Source organism: Equus quagga, chromosome 11 (assembly GCF_021613505.1).
Source record: "Equus quagga isolate Etosha38 chromosome 11, UCLA_HA_Equagga_1.0, whole genome shotgun sequence".
Lineage (NCBI taxonomy): Eukaryota > Metazoa > Chordata > Mammalia > Perissodactyla > Equidae > Equus > Equus quagga.
The window spans coordinates 40,921,290-40,940,801 of record NC_060277.1 but is presented as its reverse complement, the minus strand read 5'-3'; the positions used below and the strand labels follow the sequence as shown (position 1 = coordinate 40,940,801).

At 37.5% G+C, this 19,512-nt stretch overlaps 1 protein-coding gene across 3 annotated transcripts in view; it reads right to left on the bottom strand.

The window, feature by feature from the left end:
* Positions 1-14,887: 14,887 nt before the first annotated feature.
* The window catches only part of MAP3K7 (mitogen-activated protein kinase kinase kinase 7), a 68,836-nt gene continuing 64,211 nt past the window's right edge, over positions 14,888-19,512 (bottom strand). For 2 of the 3 annotated variants that reach the window (XM_046676211.1, XM_046676212.1), the window contains one exon: positions 14,888-18,022. In XM_046676211.1, coding sequence (XP_046532167.1) covers positions 17,842-18,022 — 181 coding nt within the window. In that variant the 3' untranslated portion in view covers positions 14,888-17,841. The remainder of the gene's footprint in view (positions 18,023-19,512) is intronic. The other variant, XR_006890669.1, reaches the window with a different exon arrangement.

Genomic DNA, 19,512 nt, shown 5'->3' with positions numbered 1-19,512 from the left:
GGTGATAAAACTATAGGCAAATGAAAAAAGGCACTGGGAGAAACAAAGGGTTTTAAGAGAAAGGCAGTATAATTATACATTACTTGGCTGAGCTCGGAACACTAGTTATCTAGTCATAACAATGCAATATCAACTGTGATCTAAGTATATTGGGATGAAAGGGTAGGCGAATGGGAGAGGTATGTTATTTACAAACATGGGGTAAACAGAAGAAACGGACTGAGAGCAGGGGGTGGGGAAGCGGCTGCTCATTTTGTAGAAAATAAATTTGATTTAAAAACTCTATGTATGTATTACTTTAAAAAATTAAAATTCATCTTTAAAACATTTTAGAAGTCAGGCAAATTGCTGATTTACTTGCTGAGGTGTATTCTGCTCTGAGGCACCTTGCCCTGAACTGTGGCCAGGCCACCCTGGATGTGCTATCGTCATGACCCTTAATGAGCTGACCCAGCAGGCGGAATGCAGGAGGCATCAGCATTTCAGCGCTTGTTTTGCCCTCTCGTTAAACAGAGCCAAGTTCTGAGGAGTTTTAATTAAGCTCAAATTGGGAATGGAGGGGGAGGAGCTGGGAGAAGAGATGAAAACCCTGCTCCTTGTTACAGCACGCCTTGTCATATGCTATTGCTTACATAGCAATGATCAGCCCTACTCAGCTACCACTGGGGAAATTACCATATGTAAATATGAAACTCAGGATTACAAAAGGTCCTTGAATGCTCAAAGTGATTAGTGTTCAACTTAATCTTCAGGGATTAGCATTTATGCCAAGTTAATAACTGAAAGGATATTCCGTAAATGACTCATTTAGTCATAGTGTACATTGATGGTTTTACACAAATAATCGCTACAATTTATGGTGATTAGAGCATTAAGTTCAATTTCCACTTATGTTTCGAGGCAGCTGTTTCTCTCAGAGTCCCTCAGGTTTAATACAGCAGGACTTACAATGGGTCACACGTTGTATCTGGGAACGCTACCCTGCCATTTTATCTGAGAGAGACTCTTTCCGTTATGCTGGTCTTGCAAATACATCCCTTGCTCTAGCAGCAGCAATTTGGACCCAATCCAGGACTCTCCCTACAGTCCTAGAGATCGTCCATGAGGAGAATGACTCTAAGATTCGTTCACAGGACATTTACTGGTTGGTTCCTAAATCAAGGAGACATTTTCAAAAGGGCTGTGAAGAATTTATGTTAACATTGCTGTAAATGAAAGGACTTAGAATCTTCTGAAAGGAGGAATCAACAAATACACATTGGATTCTATTTTTCCCTCAACATTTTGATTCATTCTTCTCTTGTCTTCAACACCTGAATATATGAGACAGAAGAAATGAATGAGCCCTAGTGGAGAATGGGGACAGGTAACATTAGCAACACTGAGAGTACAGGCATTTAGAAGGGGATCTAGACCACCTCCGTGCTGACTCGATGAAGAAACTGGGGCCAGGGCTCCTGACTCTCCCAGGAGTCTCCCAACAGCAAGGCACATCCAGTCAGGACAGGAAGGGGCTGGCCTCCAAGTCTTTTTCCTCCAGGGAACTGCTATTCCCTCACGGTCAGCTACAACCCTCCCGTTTTCTGGCTCCAAAGCATTTGATGACTGCAGCTCCTTCTCTGTATCCAGGAGCAATTTGATGAATGCTGATGTAAGAGAAAGCAGAAATGTACTTTTCCCATTACATCTATAGCTGGCACGCTTACCTTGGAATTACAAATAAGAAAAACAGGAGATTGTTATGTCAGTGAATAGTCTGACCTTGTTCCCATTACTACAGTTCTTTTCTTTTTCCTCCTTTTCTTTCTAACTCTATAAATCACTGAAAAAATAGATGGTTATTCACCAAGGAAAAATTAAAGGAGCATATCCACGTGTTCTTGCAATCAGTGTGTAGAGGACAGTCCTATGAGATGAAATGTCATGTTTTAATGGATAATAAAATGCCCCATTCCTAGCAGTCAGCAGGATAAGAGAATCTGGAACAAATTCTTTTAAGTAACAAACATTTAATACTTCTAAGCCCATATGACTACTTTTAAGAGTAAAATAAGACATTTTCCCCCCCAAATAAATGAAGCACTGTGTCTGAGTAGGGGCAAATGTCATTGTTTCATTTCAATGGATCTGCCTCTTACTCATCCGTGGAACAGTGTGCTGGAAACAGCCTGCTTTTGCATTGCAGACCAACCACCTCCGCATCTGTCACTGTGACAGGTTGTTATTTAAGGGGAATGGCAGGTTGCTCAGATTCTAAATGAAGTTCTAAAGAACAATTATTGCAAAGTTTAAACATTTCAGGCAGCAAACCTGGTTCAGGTTCTAGCTTGTTTAGGCAAGGAAGAAAAATAAATGCAGATTTCCTGTATTTTTTGATTTATAGACCTACTCAAAGAGTACATGATTTCTGTTGATTTTAAGCTAGTCACTTAAGTTAGCAGCGTGCAGTTCTAGCTGATAGGTGGGATGGCTAATATTGGACACAGGAAACTCACTGGTTGCTCCTGAGTGTGAGAAGAAGGTAAGGAAGCTTTCAACCTAAGGTCTCTCTCTAGTATCTTCTCTTGTCTTTTGTCATGTCCTCAAGTGGTTGACAAGTGCCGTCTGTTGGCAGGGCCTGAACAGACGCACAGCAGGAAACTTCTCCTTTATCTACTTCAGGAAATGAGTAAACAAAGTTAAAGGCCTTCCATTGCTAGTAAAGGTATGTGAGCACGAGGAGGGCCCAGCTCCTCCGGTTCCGCATCTCATCACCTTAGGAGCTTTGTCTACGCAAGATTCCTGTCCACGTGTATTCTGTTGAAGTCTGCTCACAAGTCTATAAATGGAGTGTCCTAGGGGCAGGCAAAAGACTGGGATTTGCTTTTTTTTGTTTTTTTTTTTTAAGATTGGCACCTGAGCTAACAACTGTTGCCAATCTTTTTTTTTTTTCTGCTTTTTCTCCCTGAATCCCCCCAGTACCTAGTTGCATATTTCTTTAGTTGTAGGTCCTTCTGGTTGTGCTGTGTGGGACGCCGCCTCAGCATGGCCTGATGAGTGGTGCCATGTCCATGCCCAGGATCCGAACCAGTGAAACCCTGGGCTGCCGAAGCAGAGCGCAAGAACTTAACCACTCGGCCACGGGGCTGGCCCCATCTCCTTATTGATTTATGAATTTGCCTGTTTCTTTCCCTCGATGGAGACAACACAACTTCCTGAAGCTTTCCTTGTGTGCTTCAGATCAAAAACCTTATTGGGGTGCAGAGAGATTTATGATTCACATCTATGTGGCTGTAGAAATATTCTGAAAAACTGCTAGTTGGAATTTGTCCTCTTCTAGATGGTTATAGACCAATTCCTTATGCTGTGCTCCTGTGTTTTCCGTCCCTCCCTTACTTCCCTCCTCATTTATTAGAATTCTTGTCACACTATTTACAGAGTGTAGTAATCACAGGAGATCAATTAAAAAGAAAAGAATATTCTCGATGATCTAAAAACAATTATCTTTGCAGGTCTACAGCAGGTTTGGTGACATTATATATGCTATGAATGCCTATAAATGCATTTTATGAAGCCCTATTCATCTGATACAACTACTTTTAAAAATATTTCCAAAGTGGAAATCACTTTTTGTAAACCAAGAAATTCATACATTCTTGTTGCAGAATCTTTTAGAAAATACAGAAAATACAAATCACCTGTAATTCTCACCCTCCAACGGCAACTTGTACCCCTGAGGATCACTGCACCTTTTAATGCACGACGTCCCACTGTCCTGTCTCTACCTCTGCCTCCTGCTTCTTCAAACTTGCTTAAATTTTTAAATTACAAAGTTACTATTTTCATTAAACATGCCAAACAATTCAGAGATATACAAAAATTGTAATAATCTTTCCACCACCATCCATCCTTTCTGGGATAACCACTGTTAAGAGTATCCTTCCACACTGTTTTCTGTATTCATATGCATGTCATATTATATATACAGGTTTTTTGTTTTTAAACTTTTTGACCAAAACAGCATCATATGTCTGCTCTTCAACGTTCTTTTTCAAGTAACAATAGGTCACAGACATTGATCCAAATCAATATATACAGACCTAATTCATTCCTTTAAAAAACTACACAATTTACCATAATTAATTCAATCTTTTTCCTATTGATAGACATTTTGTTGTTTAGGGTAATTTTTTTAATTAAAAAATTTTTTTTGGCCATTATGCAGTCTTTCACGTAACTTGTTAGTATTTATGTCCTTATATACAGGTGTTCTTTATCCTCTAGACTCCTCAAAGTCGAAATGCTCTGCCCAAGATTATGATTTTACCTTTCATAGAAGCTACCAGACTACTCTGGAATAAATATAACTAAACATGTCCAAGATCTCTACACTAAAAACTACAAAACATAGCCAAGAAAAATTAGAAAAGATCTAAACAAAGGGAGAAAATCACCGTGTTTATAAATTGGAAAATTCAATATTGTGAAGATGTTAATCCTCCCCAACTTGGTCTATAGATTCAAGGCAATTACAATCAAAATCTCAATAAGCTTTTTTTAAAAGTAGTTAACAAGTTGATACTAAAATTTATATGAAAATTAAAACAATTTTAATAAAGAACAAAGTCAGAGGACTGATATTATTGATTTCAAGACTTGCTAAGGCTTCAGTTTGATAAAGATCAATGGAAAGTAATAGTGAATCCACGTATAGACTCACATACATATGGTCAATTGATTTCAACAAAGGTGCTTAAGAGAAAGGAGGAAAAATGGAGGGAAAAATCTTTTCAAAGAATGGTGCTGAACACAAGTGGACAGCTTATGGAAGAAAACGAACACTGGTCCTTACTTCACATCAAACACAGGAATTGCTCAAAGTGGGTCCCACATCTAAGACAAAAGTTGAAACTGGGAAACTTACAAGAAAAACATGGGGAAAAATCTTTGCAAACATTTTTTAGACAGAACACAGAGAGCATGAAACATAAAATTAAAAAATTGATAAACTGGGCTTCATTGAAATTAAAAGCTTTTTCTCTTTGACAAACATGATTAAGAAAATGAAAAAGGCAAGCCACAGACTGGGAGAAAATATTTGCAACACAGATATCAGACAAATAACTGTAACAAGAGCATACAGAAGTCTTACAACTCAGTATTAAAAAGAGAAACAACACAACTAAAAAAATGGGCAAAGGATTTTAACAGACACTTCACAAAATAAATTATACAAAAGCCCAATAAGTAGATGACAAGATGCTCAAAATCACTCGTCATCAGGGAAACACAAATTAAAACTGCAATAGATACCACTACACACCTATAAGAATGGCTAAAATTAAAAAGACTCATCACACCAAACGTTGAGTAGGATGTGGAGCGACTGGAACTCTAACACACTGCTGGTGGGAACACAGTTGTACACCCACACTGGAGAAGTTTGGCAGTTTCTGGAAGAGTTAAACATACGCCTATCATAAAACCGCTATTCTAAGTATTTACCCCAAAGAAATGAAAACACGTCTACATGAGAACTCGAACACAGATGTTCATAGGAGCTTTGTTTGTAAGAGCCAAAAACCGGAAACAAGCCAAAATATCTGTCAATAGGTGAGTGAATAAACAACTGTGTTGTATCTATACAATGAAACTCTGCTCAAAAATAAACAAATAAGGGGCCGGCCTGGTGGCGCAGTGGTTAAGTTCCCACATTCTGCTTCTCAGTGGCCTGGGGTTCACCGGTTTGGATACCGGGTGCTGACATGGCACTGCTTGGCAAAAAGCCATGCTGTGGTAGGTGTCCATATATAAAAAGTAGAGGAAGATGGGCATGGACGTTAGCACAGGGCCAGTCTTCCTCCGCAAAAAGAGGAGGATTGGCAGCAGTTAGCTCAGGGCTAATCTTCCTCAAAAAAAAAGAAAAATAAATAAATAAAGGAACAAATTCTTAGTACATCTAACAACTTGGGTGAATATCAAAATCATTATGCTGAATGAAAAGCCAGCTAAAAAGAGACTACATTCTGCAGGATTAAACACTAGAAAATGCCAAAGGATTGTAGTTATGGAAAGCAGAGTAGTAGTTGCCTGAGGAAGGGGGTGGAGGAAGGGTGGATTATCAAGGGGCACAGGAGACTTGGAATTGGGGAAACTCAGTTATCTTGACTGTGGTGGTTCCACAGCTATATACATATTGCTAAAAGTCACCAAACTGTACACCTAAATACATGTAATCTGTATGTAAAACTACACCTCAACTGTTGAGCATTTATTTCCTAAGAACTTTAAAATTATTTTGTCTGGTTCAAAACAAATCCACTCCCAACTCCATTGGACTTCTGATTGAAATGACATTAAACAAACACTCTATATGTACGTATAGCCACAGAAAAATTTTATGACATTGTTTTCTCATTTATGTTCTCATTTATGTTTATGAAAATGTTATGTTCACGTCTTGTTTTATACTATTCATTAAGACTCCATAGTTTTCTTCAGCCCTTCCTATTGCCTGTTAAATGTTTTCTTTGATATTTTATTTTTCTTGCCATTGTCAGTAAGATTTAAAAAAAAACTCACTTCTACTTTTTTTAAGATTTTATTTTTCCTTTTTCTCCCAAAGCCCCCGGAACACATTTGCATATTTTTAGTTGTGGGTCCTTCTAGTTGTAGCATGTAGGATGCTGCCTCAGCATGGCTTGATGAATGGTGCCATGTCCGCACCCAGGATTCAAACTAGCGAAACCCTGGGCTGCTGAAGCAGAGTGCACGAACTTAACCACTTAGCCACAGGGCCGGCACCTCACTTCTACTTCTGACTATTGTTATTATAGAGAAAAACAATTGATTTTGACACATATCAGATACAGTTACTTTACCAAATTCTCTAATTTTAATAGAATTTAAGTAGAGGCTTGTGGGCTTTTTATATACGTTTATATTCTGCAAATAAAGATAATATTGTTTTCTAATTTCCAGTGTTTTTACTGGATGTTCCAGAATAACGACTAAGTACTCTATTTTAGGGGCTTTTTTCATTAGCTAAAACTTAAAAAAATGTTGAATGATGACAGCGCATCTCCGTTTTGTTTTAGATTTTAATTAAAATGTTTCAGATTTGATTAAAATGACAACTGCTGTTGGTTTAAAATGAGTGGATTTATCAAGTTTGGGAAATTCCATTTTAATCCTTCTATTTGTAAATATCAAATGTCCTTTAAGCATCTATGGGTATAACTGTATAGTTCCTTTAAATTATTTATATAATAAATTACACTGATAGATTTTAAAAAAATGTTGCATTCTTGTTATAAATTCTACTTCTTGGTGTGTCAATCTTTTAATATTTTGAAGCATTCAATTTGGACAGCTACATACACCAACTATAAAACATCATATTTTTTAACGGCTATATCATATTACATGGTGTAGCTCTACCATAATTTATTTAACCCTGATTAATGGTTATTTAGGTTGCCTTTTACTCAATGCTGTGATAAACGTAATTGTATAGTAGTATAGCTTTAAAACGATTTCTAGTTTCAACTTTACTTTCTATGCATCTCGCACAGAAATGGTGTAACCGCGGGCCCTCCGAGACCAGTTCAACTGACCCCATCTCCTATCAAGGGAGTGATTAAGAATTGCCTTTCAGAAAATTTGCAAAGTCACACATAGTCAGAGCATGTGCAGAAGTCATCTTGACCTGAAATAACCATGGAACCAAACATTCTCCTCCCCATGGAAGCAAAGGACCGGGACATGACTGGAACTTAGAAGTCAGACTCTTATCAGAAGCCAGCAGTCCCTCATTCAGGAAGATCTAGCGTTAAAATTCCTTCCCCACCTCATCATAAATGTTTAGAATCCTACTGCAAAAGTTTAGAACCCTGTCATAAATGTTTAGAATCTTAATAAATGCTTGAAGGCCACCAATCGAAACCTGTCCTGCCTGCATTTCCACATGCTAGCCTGTTCCCCTCAACCTCTTAAATTTCACCCCAAATCCTGAATCAGGGAGACAGATCTGAAGGCACACACCCCATCTCCCTGCAGACTGATTTCACAGAATAAAGCTGATTTCTGGGGCCAGCCCCGTGGCCGAGTGGTTGGGTTTGCACGCTCTACTTCGGCAGCCCAGGGTTTCGCCGGTTCAGATCCTGGGTGCAGACATGGCACCGCTCATCATGTCATGTTGAGGCTACGTCCCACATGCCATGACTAGAAGGACCCACAAGTAAAAATATACAACTATGTACAAGGAGGCTTTGGGAGAAAAAGGAAAAATAAAATCTTAAAAAAAAAAAAAAAAGCTGATTTCTTTCCCAAAGGCTGATGCTGTAATTAATTGACTTGTGTAGGGGAGGAAGACAAATCCTCTATCTGCTAGGTTCTTCTGGCTGGGCTACGAATTAAATTCATATGAGACAGAATAACAGGAGAAAATCAAACAAAGCTTTATAACATGTATACATGGGAGAAACCCAAGAAAACTGAGCAACTCGCCAAAATGGCAAAGGCTGTTACCTTAAATACTATCTTCAGCTAAAGACAAACAGGATGTTAGGGGTGGGGGGAGTCAGTTATGGGAGACTACCAGAAAAGCACAGTAAACAAGAGGAAGGTGGGGGCCTGGCCCCATGGCTGAGTGGTTAAGTTCACACGCTCCGCTTTGGCTGCACAGGGTTTCGCCGGTTTGGATCCTGGGTGCAGACGTGGCACCACTCATCAGGCCATGCTGAGGCGGCGTCCCACATAGCACAACCAGAAGGACCCACAACTAGAATACACAACTATGTAATGGGGGACTTTGGTGAGAAGAAGAAGAAGAAGAAAAAAACAAGACTGGCAACAGATGTCAGCTCAGGTGCCAATCTTTAAAAAAAGGAGGTTATTATGCAGATTTAAGTCCTGGCCTTCTGCACTGATAAGAGTTTCTAGAGATAAAGTCATTCCCCTCTTTCTGGTACAGGGAGGGAGACCTCTTTACAAATGGAGGTTTCCCTTACAAATGTACATGTCTCTTACAAAAGATAACTTCTATTTGGTTTTCAGTTTTTCCCATATCTGCAGTTTTTAAAAAAAATAACCAGCCAAAAATAGTCCTCATGCCAAGAGACACATCGTGAGGTGGTAAATTCTGATCCCCCACGCTTCCTTATGCACATTGGGCAAGAGAAGCCTGATTTGGTGCAGTAACAATGGGAGTGGTGGAAAGGACAAAGTTTGTATACTCAAAACTCTTGATTTTCTGATGTTTAGGTATCCCTCCTTACACAGAAAGGCAGTCCCCCCCTTCACTTATCTAACATCATTTTGGGTTACCTTTCTGTAGTTTTTGAAAGCTCTGCCTCTGCATCTTTTCTGATCTTATCCTTATCTCTATGCTCAGATTTTTTTGTGAATTCTAGGAATATGGCAGCTTTTATCTCTCTCTGACTCATTAATGATCCTGACTCCAATTCCTAGTGGGGATTTTTTCCTCCACACCAAGCAATTCTTGGACACCAGTTGGGTGTCCCACAACTTAACTCAATTCTGGCACTATCTACTTGGAGACAGCATCAGATGCCAAAGGTAAAGGGCTCAGTCCTACAAGACTGCTCCCCCTGCATTTCAGACACCAATCGCAAGTCCAGGTTATTACCTGTGCATCTGACCAAGTAGCTACAGATTAGAGGTTCTCACGAACCCTCCTTTGGATTCTATTAATTTGCTGCTAGAGCTGCTCACAGAACTCAGAGAAACATTTTACTTACTAGATCACCAGTTTATAAAAGGATGTAACTCAGGAACAGCCAGATGGAACAGATGCATAGGGAAAGGTATGCAGAGGGCTGAGCGCTTCCATGCTCTGAGTGCACCACTCTTCCAGCACCTCCACGTGTTCAGAACCCAGAAACTCTCTGAACCCTGATCTTTTGGGGTTTTTATGGAGGTTCCATTACACAGGCATGATCGATTAAATCATCGGTCATTGGTGATTGAACTCAATCTCAGCCCCTCCCACCTCCACGAGGTCCAGGGCTGGGACTGAAAATTCCAACCTTATAACCACATGGAGCTTTCCAAAAAGTCACCTGATTACATAATAAAAGACATCATTCACTCTCACCACCTAGGAAATTCCAAGCGTCTTTTAGGAGCTGAGTGCCAGGAACAGAGGAAAAAGACTAAACACATATTTCTTATTATAAACCACAATATCACACTCATCCTCTTAGCTTTCACAGTACTAGATGGGTTAGGATCTAGAAAATTTACAGCTGCAGTACCCTTTCTATTTGCTCTATGGTGTAGGTAATTCTCAAATTTGTGCAACAGTCACTTGGGGAACTGGAAAAAAAAATATCCCTGGGTCATATCCCGTCACTGTGAAGCAGAATTTCAGAGGCTGGGGCCCCCAAATTGTGCACTCTTTAAAAAAAAAACTTAAAGCCATTAAAGTTCTGATTCATATTTCACTCCTCTTGTTGGGACTCTGCTTCATTTTCACCAAATCCAGAGACCCTTTGGAATCCCCTCCTCTCAGGGCCACCCCTACCTGCAGGGATCCAGGTTGGGGCCAGTGGTGGGAGGGGAAGTTCCTGTCCTTGTAGGATTCATGCCAGGGCTCCAGTTGTTGTGCCCATGGCAAAGGGCCCTGGGGTCCTGCCAGAGAAAGATGGTTAGAATGATGTGTAAGGTGGTCTCCTGTCCTGGTTTTTATTTTTACTTCACAGAAAACAATAAAAAGGGAAGGGACTTTTAAAAGGGAAAAATCACCACAATGCCAACACTTGAAGACATCAACCACTGCATTTTCCTCTTTTCTCTCACAGTCTTTGTTGGAATTGTTCCATTTAATGGCATTATTATTTCATTTCCATTAAAGACCAAATAGACTTTTGTGAATGGGCTTAGGAATCTAGCTCTCCTCCCCTTTATTAAGTCTATGAGGAAAAAGCATTCCCAGTTCTACATTAGTTAAAAATGAGATTTTTTGGTAGGCCGTGAGGCTTAGAAGATCTGGGTTTGAACTGGAGTCTGTCATTTACTAGCTGGGCAAGTTTTCAAACATCTCTGGGCTTCAGTTTATCTCTAAAGCAAGCGTAATATTTAAGAAATGCCTGAAACATAGTATATACTTACAAATCTTAGCTCTTTTGTTCCTTTATAATGATATCTCTAAGTTTGTTAAACATTTTTTCCTCTCATGGCTAATTTTTGTTTTCCCATTGTAAGGGGTTGTTCTACCAAAGTTTCTATTCATTCATTCAGTTGAGACATAATTGAAAGTTTCTTTTCTAACCTGGATTGTCTGTTATTGAATATCTAAATTATGTACTCCAAGTCTGGTTCCCCCCTAGTGTTCCAACTAAAGTGCTCCAACTTCACATTTGGACATTTTACTTTTCTAAGCTGCATCAATTATAAATACAGGAAAATTTTTAAGTATCGTACAGCATATTGGTCAGATTTTGACACTAATAAAAACGCAAATTACCTGTGCATTCATGTGAGAGGTCAGCGTTTCCTATAACCATTTGATTTCTGAGTGGGGACAGAGGAAGTGAAGGCAGTGGCCTGTTTCCTCCCAAGGGAGTGCAGTGACGGCCACTCACTGTCCTCTAAATCTGTTTGATCCTTCACTTGTAACTGAATTCCCACCTCTTAGTTCGGCACATGGCTGCCCATTACACAGACATTTCCCAGCCTCCCTGCAGGCAGGGTGGCCATGTGACTGAGTTCTTGGAAATGGGTCTGAGTATAAGTGACTTGTACTTTCACTGCTCCTGCCTTTTCCCTCTCCTCTTTGGCTGGGATGCAGATGAGCGCAACTATCATATTACTTAAGACTTTTTCTATGAGAAAGAAAGAACTGCTATTTTGTTTAAGCCATTATTTTGGGCAGCCAGAATTATGCTCTAATGAATAACAGCAAGATAGTGTACATGGTTTGAAGCACTGAGACTAAGGGATTTTCTGATGTGGATGAAAAAAGAAAGTAAAAGGAGAAGAAATGTTCAGCTTAGGCCAAGGAAATTTGGCCAATTCCTCAAGCCTCCTGTACATAAAACGTGGAATCATGAATGGGAAGACAGACGTATGTAGCCACACATGAGTTTTACTACGAATTTTTAAAGTAAGACTATTGTTCAGTAATGTACTAATAGTATAATAACCCTAATGTACTCAAATAAATCTGTTTTCTAAGATACAAATTCATCAATTTCATATGCAGCTTAGAGAATAAAGAAATGTTTCCAATCCTCAAAGAAACAATATCTGTTAAAAGATTCTCATGGTATAGGCAAAAGCGACAAGAGTGGTATCAGTTTTTCCAAGTAATATGCTCATGACATTTTAGATGGACATTTAGTTTAGTATCTTTGTAGGATACTGATTAAAAGTCAGGAGAACGTGTGATGAGGGAAATCACCATTTTTTCTTCAACCATAAAAAAAGGTACACCCATTTTCCTGTTTCTTCAGTCTCTAATTTGAATTTAGTAAATGTATCAATTGATGATTAATGTAGTCACTGCTGTAATAACAAAAGAGGTATCCACAAAGAGAAACATGCAATAAGTCTGAAAGGTAACTGCATCCTATAAATTACTTTTGCTCTTCAGTATTTGCTCAGTAACTTCTGCTGCTTTCAAAGCAATTATTCTACTGCCATATGGCATCTATAAGATATTACTGACCATTAAATTACAGGATAAAGAACACACTTCACTACTTGGACTCAGATAGTTATATAACCATTTTTCCTAAAAAAGCTTCACTGAAAAAACTGACATGAAGGGCGGTTCACATAAACAGAAGCTCAGTTTTGTTGGGACCTCATGGCAGGGGACCTGAGCAACTCTGAGAGCAGTGACTAATTCCTGAGGGAAAAAGAGCATAGGTCCTGGTGGTAAGCAGCACGATATGCCAACACAATCTTATTTCTTTCTATGGGCACCTCTATACCAGGTAGATCCACTGACAGCATCTGTATGAAAAACTGTGTCAAATACTTCTTAAAGAAGATTGTTACTTAAAATATTATTTTGTATAATGTTCTGTGGTGTAATAATCAACCTAGTCGTTCCTAGGATTTTGAGCAAGCAAAAAGCAGCCGCAATGTGAATAAAAATGAAAAACAGAATTTTTTTGTTTTGAAGTTAAACTGATCAACCACCCTTGCTGAAAACTACCATGGATCTACTAATATGCTACTTGTCATGTCCATTTACATTTCAAACACCCAAAGCAATACAGACATAAACAGGCTTACTTTAACAAATAAATTCAAGGGATTTTGTGAGCAAAGTATTAAGGTTTTGTAAAAACATAAAAATAACGGGATCTAAATGTTTCAGAAGATGGTAACACTGCACAATCAAGCAGGCCACACTGGGCACATCTACAGCCTCCTAAAACCTATGCTTTCCGTCAAAGACTGATACTGAAAGGCTTTCAAGTATCACTAAAAATGGTTTAATCAATATTTCCTCTCAAAGGAATTAAAACAACTATTCAAGAGGGGTAAAAGGGTAAAAAGTAGAGCACATACTGTATGATTTTTGTAAAATTCGAGAAAATGCAAACTAATTTATATTGTTAGAAAGCAGATCAATGTGTGCGGCCTGGAGTGAAGGGAGGGGTGGACTGCAAAGGGGCATGAGAGAACTTTCGGTGGTGAGGGAAATCTATTCTGCATCTTGGTGGTTGGGTGGTTTTGTAAGTATATACATGTCAAAACTAATAAATTGCACACTTTAAATGGATGTAGTTTATGGTATAAAATCCATATCCCAATGAAAAACCAAAGAATAAGACCAAGAAAAAAAGGGCAAAAGCAAAAATACAAAAAACAAACCGACAATGAAAAAACCTGGGTTAAGCCTCGCTTTCCTGTAGAAGGAGAAAAAGTCTGCTTTCCAGACCAAGCCTCATATCATTATTTGTATTTCCATTTTCAGCACATCTTTCAGGTGGGGGTTGGGAGGGCAGAAGAATGAAGACACCACATCTATCAAACAGAAGAATGTGAAACTGAAGCACCTCAAAACTCAGTGAACATTTTAAATTAGAATATGGCAAAGAAGTTTAGAGCAGACGGGTTTAAAAGACACATGCTGGTCTCAGTGTTAGCTGCTACCTATAGCGCAATCACAAAGCCCGAGCCTGCAAGCTGGAAGTCACCTCATGTTCCCCTTCCTTTCTTTATCATTCAATTTAAAATTTTTCCTCTGCTCTTCTTCACCTCACGGGCTGATTGTGGCCAGAGTCCCCTTGCATGAGATTCTGCTTAAAACAGATGATGACAGAAAAGCAGACTCAGGCACAAGTCTTAACCTTTAGGAGCCTATTTTCCCATCTGTGAAATGGGAATACCATCTACCAAGTGACTGAAACGGATATGTAATTTGGTATTAGCCACAACCGCTTGGCTTATAATAGGTGCTGAACAAATATTTGTTAAAGTAATGAGCATTCGAATGAACGGACTGATTTACTAATGAAGGTAGAGTTTATAAGAATGTGTGTGCGCGTGCGCATATACCTTGGTTGGGAAGCTAGTAGGTTGAAGTAGGAATGAAACACTTCATGTAAGTTAGATATACTACAAGAAATAAGCTTTCTAATGAGAAGAATCACTTAGCAACGTATGCCATGTTGTACTTCATAGAAATCAGCATTCACTAAAATTGTGAAAAGCACCCATTCAACCAAAAGTTTGAATTGGAGGAGAGGGTATATTAATGGCCAATCACTCGGCCTCTCAAAAAGCATGATTATGTGACCACAGTGTTGAGTATTAGAGAATACTGACTTTTCAGTATTCATTCGATTTTGTGTAAGGTAAACATGCTGCCGGGGCAGAACACTTCACAGCTCATTTGCTGACATAAATCAATCACCATTTTTATGAATAAGTTTAGAATAACAATCTGAATTTTATTACAAACAAAAATAAATCTAAAAAGCTTCCTTCAATTATACAGTATGCACAAGAATTTCTGCATTACATCATTTTTACATAAAATGTTCTGAATGACAGAAGTAGAAGTAGAACTTCCTAGCATTTGAAGAGAGGAGCTGACTGCTGAAAACCACACACACTTACACAAAGAAACAAAATTTCGCAGGCAAGGCCTGCGATCTCTGGCTACAGGGAGGAGCTGAAACTGAAACCACGAACATGAAAAAAGCTTGGAGAAAAAAAAAGACATTCAATACTCTAAAACAGTTCAGCAAAAATACTCAAACGTTTGTAAACAACTTTTAAACACATCTCTTCAATATGCTGTGTTGCTATAAGGTAAATATTCTTAACTGATTTTTAATTGACTCAAAAAAGCTATTTTTACTGTTGAGGAGTATTTCCCTCTAGATTAGATAAAAGCTTTGTTTTCCTTCCCTGGTGGCAAGAATAACTCGCATTAGGGCTTGTTCAGGGATCGTTTGTGAATTTCTTAGACTGGGGCCCTTTAGCCACTTGCTCGTCTGTTTGCTCTTTTCACCCAAAAAAGCAGAGGGTTAGAATAAATGGTAAAACCAGAATTAATGAAAAATTTGGCTCCTTGTAAACACCTCTGTTTGAAGGTTTGATGGGTGAGGACACTGATGAAACTGGCTGTGGATTCTGATCATCCCTGCTATCCTTTCTCCCATCATCAAGGAGACTCAGGACTTAAAAAGTATGAGCTTGGCAACACAACTACTTAAAAATCAAGTAAGGCTGAACTACACTCAGCGTCCAGGACAATTATAGTACCGAGAATGCCCAGGAACTTACTGTAAACAAACAAGCAAGTGTTCAACAGCCTTTTCTGCACTGGGCGCCATGACTTAAACTACTATTTTCTTCCATTTACCTATTTGGATATTTTTATGAAGTGATTGCATGTAGTAATAATAATAATAATAAAATTTCCCTTTAAGTATGTAATGTATAGCAAAAACACATTAGTGACTAGAAATAAACTCTGAAATCTGTAACGCTAAATCCTAATGGAAAAGTCAAGCCTTAGCATCCACGCTTGGCTATCTCATGCTCTGAGATAATTAGAAAAGTCTCTGAACACTGACTAGGTCCCTTTTGGTGGAGTGACAGATGTATATACAAGCAGCAATGCTATGAATGAGTTCCACTTTTCCTCAGTCTACAGTTATTTTCTGTGCCAATTTTATCTTACTATTAATATGATGAGCCTAATATCACTTTCAGCTAGGTAATCAAATTATTTGGGAATGATAATCCTTCTTTTATTTAAATGAAGTGATTGTGGACATTTATTTACCAGAAACTTTCTAATTATAGATTTTGAACAAGCTAAAAATGACACAGTTTAGTACAAACTGCCCTTTACCTTTATTGCTCGTATACACAAGGAATACATTATAAAACTTAGCGGGAAGAGCGAAAAATAATGGAAGAAAAAGTTACCTGCTTTAGCATTTTTAAGAATAGTTTTGATAACTTCTTAGATCAACTTGCTTATCTGAAATAGAGCAAAACTACAATACAATCATGATATACTTCTAATAATCACAGCAATTACACTTTCATCTTTAATTTTCTCTTCATAAAACATTAATGCTATAAAAATGAGGTTGATGACATCCTTATTTAAAAGATACCTTGCACTGGTATCAAAATGTAATTTATTTTAATACCAACTGAAAAAATAGAGCTTATATAGTCTATTATTTCAACGAAGTTTTATTATTACTTTTATTTTCAAAGTTGGTAGCAAAGTTACTGTTAACAATATAAATTTTCTCTTTATAAGAGTTGAAATTCCCTTAAAAGTGTTGAAAGGCAGCAGACATTCTAGGATGGGCTTGTAAGGAAAATCAATTATTCCACTACTGATAAATAAGATACTTGATGAATTTATATTTACTTCTTTAACTTCCTTACTAACTTCTCCTGATCTGCCAGGTTTTTTATTTGGTATTTTAAAAGAAAACTAAGCCCAAGCCTATTAGCTGGAGCAATTATTTCCATTTTCCATTATTTCTCTTCAGTTTTTCAAATATATGGAAAACAATCCAATAATCATTGCAGGAAGGAATGATCATTTAAGCTGGATTGTGTTCATTTACCTTTTAATTTCATTTAAGAGATATTAATATTAGAATCATAAAAGCTTTACAGTTTCAACACATATACACGCAATCACAGAATTAAAAATCTTTATACCTTAAAAAAAAAAGGTTCCATTTTGTTCAATGTATCATAGTCAAATTTTAGTCTAATGAAATATGCTTTTATTAAATACAGCAGCCGCCACTTACCTTTAAATATCTTATGGATGGAACTAACTTCAGTACTGATCCAAGGATGCTGGCATTAAAGCCCTCACTTTGAACTATCCCTAAAGGTTCTGCATTTCTATAATGTACCACCAATTATTCTAGATTTATAATACCCTGTCTTTAACTTGGTATATACCATATTTTGGAAAAAAAATTGTTTTTTGAGATGAGATACAAGAACAAAATCATTCTTGAGGTTCCACCTCGAAACAAAAGACGATGTTTGCACATAGCAGCTAGTCTGATACCCCGTTTTTGTTAGGCTAGCCTTCACACAATGAGCATGCATATACAGCCGCGGTTCACTGCATCTGATCTGAAGTTGAGAACTGCTGCTTATTCAAGTCACAGGTGCCCCCATGTTATGCAAGGAGACAGGTGAATTGCATGTCCACCATGAGAAAAGGAAAATGAACGATGAAACAAATGCAGCAAATATAGGCAGTTGGCATTCAGAAAACGCCAAAAAGCTAACACTCATGAATTGTCATTATAAGGGTTTTTCTTTCCTTAAAAAAAAAAGTCTTTCTTTGCATATTTCAAAATGTAAGGTCCCAGAGAATCATGAAGTGCCCTGTCGTTTTTGCTGCTGACTTCTGATGACCTCTAGTTGTTTTTTGCATTGCTGGTAGTAAGTAGAAAGGCTTTTGTTTTCATCTAAAAGCTTTTTATGTTCCTGTACCAGACGAGATGTATTTTGCTGGTCCTTTTCATCCTGGTCCAGTTCTGCAACTAGTTCTTGCCTAAAAACAACCACCACATAAAAAAATATTATACATGATGGAAAAATTCATTCTTAAATAGATGATGATGAAAGCTCAATTAATTAGAACTTTTATTCTGGGTCTGTCATTATGCATCTTAGGTACACTACTCAAATATAGTCATGGGGTGAAATGGAAACTATCATCCACTCTTTCTAACGTAACCATACAAACATCATAATCCTTTTAATAAGTAACAGTACTTGGATAAAGAGTGAAAACAGATGAAATGGTATAACAAAAGTTTCAGAAAATTTTATTTGGTAACCCTTTAGTGTAGGAAGAAAAAAGTCTGAGAAGCGCTTTGACTAGAGGAAAATAACACAAGTTTTTATCATTCACATTCTACTTTTATATTCATGTACTTATATTCAGTCTGAAGTCACAATCCTATTTAACCATAGTGCGAAGTGGTAGCTAATAGAACATCTGCAAGCTAATTAAAATAGACGCTATCAACTTAAATCTTTCTTATTTTAAAACAGTGAGAACAATATAAAGCACTACTTTTAAGCTACCCACTTTTGCAAACATTTTCAGGAAAGATCCTCAGAGTCTTTTCTAGCCTGATGAACTTTTTTCTCTTTTATTCGGTGGATATTAAATATTAGCTTCTAAAGCAAAGCTACCGGATATAACTGAATAATTAATGAAAGGTCCTCAAAAAGATTTCCTAGTAATATTTCTCATTTAAAATATTTAAAATTGATTAAAACTGTCAAAGTTTTTATATTCCCCTCAATCCATCATTTTTTCCCCCAGCAGAGAACTCCTCTTTCAAATGATTAAAGCATGACAAAAGTACAGGTTAAATATGTGAAATAAGAAATCCAGTTTTTTGTTAACATGAAGTACCAGCAGTTCCATAATTCGTTCTACAATTTGCAGACTCTAATATTTACTTCCTATCCAGCCTCACCTTTAAGATACTGAGTTGAATTCATTTAAATCACTGTATCAGTAAATTGCAATGAAGCTATTTTTTCTGTCTTCTTTGAAACACAAACAGAAAACTTTCCACAAGTTACTTCAGGAAACAGGAATTTTCATTTATTTAGACTAAAATTAATAAAGGGAATTCTATTGCGATATATACATACAGTTGTCATGATTTTTTCCTACAACACTTTGTTTTAGTTACCACCACAAATCAGCTTCAGAGATATAAAATTTCAGAAGGGGCATGCTTAAAAAAACTGAAGTATTTTATTTTAGAGACCGCAAATAAAGGAATATGGAAATTATTCTGTATTTCTTAAAAAAGAGAGGAAGGCAGTCTCTATAAGTCTCAGAAAAACACGTGTGTGTATAAAACTTCCCAGAAAACACTCACAGGTATGAAATAAGGCCCTCCAGTAAGCAATTCTACTCTCCTAAACATACACCTGGAAAGAATATAGCAACATGCTTCTAAGATAAAGTACAACTAAATATTAGTAAATCAAATTATTTTATCTATGTCCAAGGAA